The sequence below is a fragment of the Gadus morhua genome, chromosome 20 (assembly GCF_902167405.1).
Source record: "Gadus morhua chromosome 20, gadMor3.0, whole genome shotgun sequence".
NCBI lineage: Eukaryota > Metazoa > Chordata > Actinopteri > Gadiformes > Gadidae > Gadus > Gadus morhua.
Genome location: NC_044067.1, coordinates 3,140,080 through 3,146,323, shown reverse-complemented (window position 1 = coordinate 3,146,323; position 6,244 = coordinate 3,140,080). Strand labels below are relative to the sequence as shown.

The 6,244-nt window shown below is 43.9% G+C and overlaps 1 protein-coding gene across 1 annotated transcript; it reads right to left on the bottom strand.

The window, feature by feature from the left end:
• Positions 1–758: 758 nt before the first annotated feature.
• On the bottom strand, positions 759–4,264 carry LOC115533723 (caspase-9-like). The gene is made up of 4 exons (XM_030344363.1): positions 3,852–4,264; positions 3,436–3,732; positions 1,584–1,710; positions 759–1,408 (listed from the first exon to the last, which is right to left on the bottom strand). The coding sequence occupies exons 2-4, from the start codon at positions 3,682–3,684 to the stop codon at positions 759–761; spliced, it is 1,026 nt and encodes a 341-aa protein (XP_030200223.1). The 5' UTR covers positions 3,685–3,732; positions 3,852–4,264.
• Between the last annotated feature and the right edge of the window lie 1,980 nt (positions 4,265–6,244).

Below are 6,244 nucleotides of genomic sequence, written 5' to 3'. Positions count from 1 at the left end.
TGAGTGTATCAGAGAGGGAGGTTGCACTCCTGCTACAACCACTAGCAAAAGCCCAGACGGTCACCTGTCTCAATGACTGTAGACCTGTTGCTCTACTCACCCCAATAATCATGAAAACATTTGAGAGGGTGGTAATGTCACACATCAAGAACACCATTAACATCACATCCGACTGTCACCAGTACGCTTACAGGCAGAACCGTTCGACTGCTGATGCAGTTTCAGCCGTTATCCAACAAGCTTTCACACATCTGGAGAAGAGCACTTCATATGTGCGACTACTTTTTCTGGATTTTAGTTCTGCTTTCAATACAATCATTCCACAGACACTGATCAACAAGCTGTCAGCACTGTAACTCGCTCCGTCACTTTGCAATTGGATACTGGATTTCCTGACCCAGACCTCAGTCTGTTATGATTAATAACATCCTATCCTCACCCACCATCCTCAACATCGGCAGTCCTCATAGCTGTGTGCTCAGCCCTCTGCTGTACACACTGCTTACTCATGACTGCAGAGCACACTACGGCAGTAATGTCAAAGTTAAGTTTGCAGATGACACAGCCGTGATAGGACTTATCAGCAATGAGTATGACACGGCTTACAGGCAGGAAGTGAGGGTTCTGAAACTGTGGTGCGGGGAAAACAACCTGATCCTGAACACAAAGATGGAGGAGTTGATTGTGGACTTCCGCAGGAAGGGCCCTACCCCTCCCCCCTCTACATCGACAACAATGTCTAAACAGGAACGTTTCACTCACCGTGGAACCCTGAGTATAAGGTTCTTGTACAAGGACTGGATGAACCAGGTGCCTTTCTTCCTGTCTCTCCAAGAGACATGGGAGGGAGGGGTAGACATGCTGATCAGGAAATCTGCCGTAATGGGTATCGACTCAGTCGCTGAAGCAACGTCGCTGCGGATAACCCCAGAGCTGCTGGGTCCGTCGGTCTGGGCGGGGACCCCGGGGCCGCTGGGTCCGTCGGTCTGGATGTTGACCCCAGGGCTGCTGGGTCCGTCGGTCTGGGCGTGGACCCCGGGGCCGCTGGGTCCGTCAGTTTGGTCGTGGACCTCAGGGTTGACGGGTCCGTCGGCCGGGACGGGGACCACCTTCACCTTCTTGTTGCCCTGGCAGGCCTGGATGAAGAACAGCTTGGGCTTCCCTATCAGGGAGCGGCATTGCTCCCCATTCACATACCATTTGAGCTTCTCCAGCCGGACCACCCCCCCGTCCACCCCGTACACGCCGCCCTCCAGGCCGTGGCTCAGGACGATGCAAGCGACGCAGTCCATCCCACTGTGGTCCCTGCTGGCCAGCTCCCGCATGGAGGAGAGCATCTTATCTCTGGTGGCGTCCTTCACCACCTCCACCTGGAAGCCCAGCCAGGTGAACACAAGACTCAGGCTCTCTGCAGGACCAGTGTAACACACACACACACACACACACACACACACACACACACATACACACACACACACACACACACACACACACACACACACACACACACACACACACACACACAAATATAAATATCTGGACTGAGACTATATTACTATTGTATTATGATAGCATGGGCCTACCTGCATCTTTTACTGTCCCTGTTCGATTCCTAAGTTTTGGAGAGGAACAGCTGAATTTAAAGTTGTTGACGATCAAGCAGTAGCCTCTCTGTGGACCCGACATGGGATATTTCTTGGCATCCAGATCCTAGAAACACAAAGCTGCGTGAGATGAGGGCGGCTCCATGTAACGTAAAAATATGAGATGAAAATCGGATGGTAATGTTGTGTAACCGTTAAAGGAAGTTGTGGACCAGACTGAGGTTTTGGTTTCAGCGGTTTCGTTTTTATTTGTCTTGCATATGTGCAAGTACTACAAAATTAAATCAGATCTCTGCATTTGACCCATGTAGCCTGGGGACCTCCGGGTGGTTAAGGGAGTTGGGCTTGCAAGGGGCGGGATATGACGTGGGGTCTGAGGTCGCGAGAGGCCGGATATGAAGCAGTAAATAATAATAATAAAAAAATAATTTTCTATCTACTCGTGCAGCTGTGAACACATTGTAATTTAATGTAGGCCTATGATGTGTACTTTTAGGGTTATAAGACCTATCCTTGAGAGTTCATCTAGGTGCAAAAATACAATAAACCTGCATGGGACATGAGTTAGCAGCGTATACAGAAAGACATGTATGCCATCATGCACATATCTGCTTACTTCAACGAAGTGCTAATAGGTCATGAACCTGCAATAAGCTTGATGGGTTGTAGTTAGCAGGTGTATAGACCCACAAAAAGACACAAATGACTCTGAAAAGCAGTGCCAACATGCAAATAGTAGGTAGATACATGTTAAAGCAAATGAATAGCCTATCAAGGTAAGGTTAGGCTTGAATGTCATGTTAATGTTATGCTCTACGGGTGCTTCGTGCATGCCATGCGTGTGTGCAGTGACTGACTGTCAGGTTCATGCATGCAACCAATAAATGTCTGATAGACAAGGATCATACCATTAAGCAAGCAGCGAGGGGCGGGGATGCGCGTTGCGAGCATCTCAACGAAAACAATGAAATGAAAATCGGCTACAGCAATTTATTGATATTATAAAATGTAATTTTTGCTTTTGAATACTAATAGGATGTATTGAATAATTTAAGTGATATATAGGCATACACATACGAATCATAAATCAAAACGGGCTACATTTGGCTGAATTATAAAAGGTATAAGTGGTAATATGAAGAGCCGTTTGGAAGCCGAAAGTTGCTGAAATTTCCATCACTAAACTGAATTCCTCTTGACCTGCTACTCGCTCTATCTGTCACACTTAAGTCCCATAGCACCATCTGTTGGTGGATGATAAGTATAGCCGAGCTATTAAATTTGTTTTTTTTAATAAAATGGGGATTTCATTAATAACACTATCTTCTGTGACATTAAAATTATTTTTTTAATGACACAGAATTGAATCATTTTGATACAACTTCTTAATATGCTATTAATTACGTCCATCCTGTCTTCAAACATTCCCTGTTGTGACAACGACAACCTCATTGTTGGCATCGTATTGGATTACAAACACCCCCACTTCCAAAAAGTGGTCCTCCACCAACTGCACATCTGAAAGCAGCTCCTGGAGGTCGTTTTGACTCAGGTATGTCATCAGGACAGTCGAGGTCAATGTCAACGGGAGTTTCACATCCCCCTTATTGACCATGAGTGTCCCGTTGACAGCCTGTACATAGGACCCGACCCTCTGAAGGAGGCCACAGGCCTCGCAGCGATGGCTTATGGCATTTAGATCGAAGGCCAGCTGCCATTTGTGGCAGCTGCTGCACTGCCATTGGTCAGCCAGTTTGACTCCACAGACTGGTCCCTGAACCGTGGTGAGCCCCTCCTGCTCCACCTCCTGCTCCATCTCCTGTTGCTTCACCTCCAGTCGCAGAATCGCAACAGATTCTGGAACCAGGACCTCCTCCTCTGAGACCCGGATGGTGGTGTCCTTTGTAGTCGTCAGAATCATCTCTCCCTCTTTCCGGACCGCCAGGTTCGTCAGGACGTAGGACACGCCCTGCTCCACTTGGCCAATACACCCCCCCCAGAGGGACAGCCTAATCATCCCGGTGGTGTCAGCAACATGGCATTTCTTGAGCTCCAGCATGTTGCCACGGACAGAGACCATTTTACTGGCGGCCTGCAGCCAGTGGACCTTCACCTGGATCTTTCCAACCTACAATACAGGAAAAAGACACCACATGCTTATCCACTCATCCCTAATATTGAATATGGAAGATTCATACCCGGCATACAAGTTGGTCCTTGTTTCCTTTCAAGTATTGAACCACTTACATATTGTCTATCTTGGAGGCCAGCCACCTGCTCTACAGTCAATGTGCGAAAAGCATTGTGTTCCTTGTAGTCAAAGCCAATGGACTTCACCACCCTCACTGTAGTCGCCTGATTTATACAGATGTCCAAGTCATCTCCGACATTGCCTGCACAACCGAAAAGATAAGCGCACAATTACAATACATGTCCATGCATACCAACAGTTATACTGCCAACACCAACCCCCCGCCCACCACCTCTAAATCATTTAAAACAAGAGACCAATAGACCACTCAGACATTTATTATTTTAATTGATACACAAAACTATGATTGAAAAGGTGCACTGAAACATATTAAGCCTCGCTCTTGATATTTATCAGCCATGAATCATTTCAAAATAGAACAAATTTGTTTATGTTGCCATGTATTTATTTTTTGTTGGAGATGGAGGGGTGGGCAGCTGAAAGGAGTCGTAGTGAAAGAAACGGCTCAGTGCCATGGACCTATTAAAGAAGTGCACGGCTCCATTTACTTCTCGTGTTCGAGGTTTTTCCTTTTACTTAACATGAATGGCGTTGAACACGGATATACAAAACACAAATAACTTTGAAATAGCTGGAAAAGGCACGGACGTATTGATTACCTGAATGATTATGGGAGACCTACGTAATTCTCATAATATTGTCAATAGTCTAATATTAACATTTCAGTTGCGTTGGTATTTCATTTTCATTTGCTAGTTTAGCTTTGTATGACAGTTAAGAATGTTGGTGTATTACAATTCATTATTTGGGTAGGTTTGTTGATCGTAGGTCGTTGATCGTAGGTTTGTGTACTCAAACTTTGTTGCTGGTCGATATGTAACCATTTACTTTTATATAAATTGATTGCATTTTTCATAAATAGTTATTTGGAAGGAATCTGTTTCTTAAGCAATAACATTTAACAGTATTTTTCTAGGCCTACATACGTTTACTACATTGCTGGTGTTATATGGAGCAATCTTACATATTTATAAAGATCAATAAAGTTCTATCTCTTTTTATTTGAACTGCCTGTGTGTCCTCTTGATTATATTACAGTGTGTACCTCGGTTATCAGCTATCATCGAATGTTGTCCAAATGGCTGCATGTGTAAGAAATAGGATTTTAACCAAAAGTGTTACAATTAAATTACATTATGACTCCATCAAAAGCAATGTACACCTGCCATTAACAGTTATCAGTCATACTTCCTAGACATCTTTAATCTTATTTACATACAGTAGGCCTGATTTCCTCTGAATATTGAAATAAAAAGATTCTCACAATTGTATTTCTGTTGTATTTCTTGTATTTCCGATCTGATGGGTCTGTGTATACATTTGGTCATTTGATTCTTATTTTCAGAAACAGAAAAACAGAAAAATACATTAAAAAAACGAGATTTAATTGACATTTGTTGTAAAATACAAAAAATAAAATTATATACAAGGTGTTTTTCTTTATAAGGTCAAAAATTGACAAACTAATCTAAAATAATATAAATTATATATAATTTATTTGATAAATAATAATTGTTGCCCAGATGGCAAGAGGAGTGTTATTTAAAGATCACATATAGAGAATGATCGGGGAGTTTAGTAACTTATACTTCCATGGTCGGTAAACAATGGGTACTCAAAACAAAGTGTACTCGTTCGTGATGCTACAATGCTAGAAAACGAGAATATTTCTGCATCCGGTACGTCACGGACTAGGGCGTGTCTAGGCACCCATGATGCGGAAGAAAATCTCTCCTTGATGTTCCCCATGGACCAAGTAGGTCTATCTGCAGCCGGAGCCACTTGCCAAACACGCCCATTGCTCTGCCAGACACGCCCATTGCTCTGCCAGACACGCCCATTGCTCTGCCAGACACGCCCATTACTCTGCCAGACACGCCCGTTGCTTTGCCAAACACGCCCGTTGCTCTGCCAAACAGGTCAAGTCTATTTTCGGAAATGTAGGGGGATATATGAGTGGCCCCACGTCGAATGGCATGACCCAAGATACGTCAGACAGAGAAAGCGCGCAAATTTGAGCAAAATATGTTTGACAGTGGAAGGATTTACATGGTTGCTTGGGTTATAGACTTCAAGACCCCCCCCCCCCCTCTTTCTCCTTTAAGTTTGGCGCCGAACAACTCTGCCCATACCAAGTGTGACGGGATATTGTTGGTCAATGAAATTATTGAACAAATGTTCAACATGCATGCATGTAGCCTACTACTTTGACTTTCTAATGTTCTGCCGAAATTACCCAGATTAAGTGTAAATATTAAGCATATATAAAGCACATACGTGCCTTTTTTTTCATAAATATCCTTAATACATAAAGCGGTGCAGTAAGAATTAAATGACGTCTTCCAAGTAGCTCTAAGCACTGCTTATT

Bases quoted from the DNA above. Each gene is read 5' to 3' on its own strand.
- LOC115533723 (XM_030344363.1), bottom strand. From the start codon at position 3,684: ATGGTCTCTGTCCGTGGCAACATGCTGGAGCTCAAGAAATGCCATGTT. The intron at 1,711-3,435 runs GTGAAGCAACAG...TTGTGTTTCTAG, and splicing joins TTGCGATTCTGCGACTGGAG to GATCTGGATGCCAAGAAATA. The intron at 1,409-1,583 runs GTAGGCCCATGC...CTGGTCCTGCAG, and splicing joins AGGGACAGTAAAAGATGCAG to AGAGCCTGAGTCTTGTGTTC.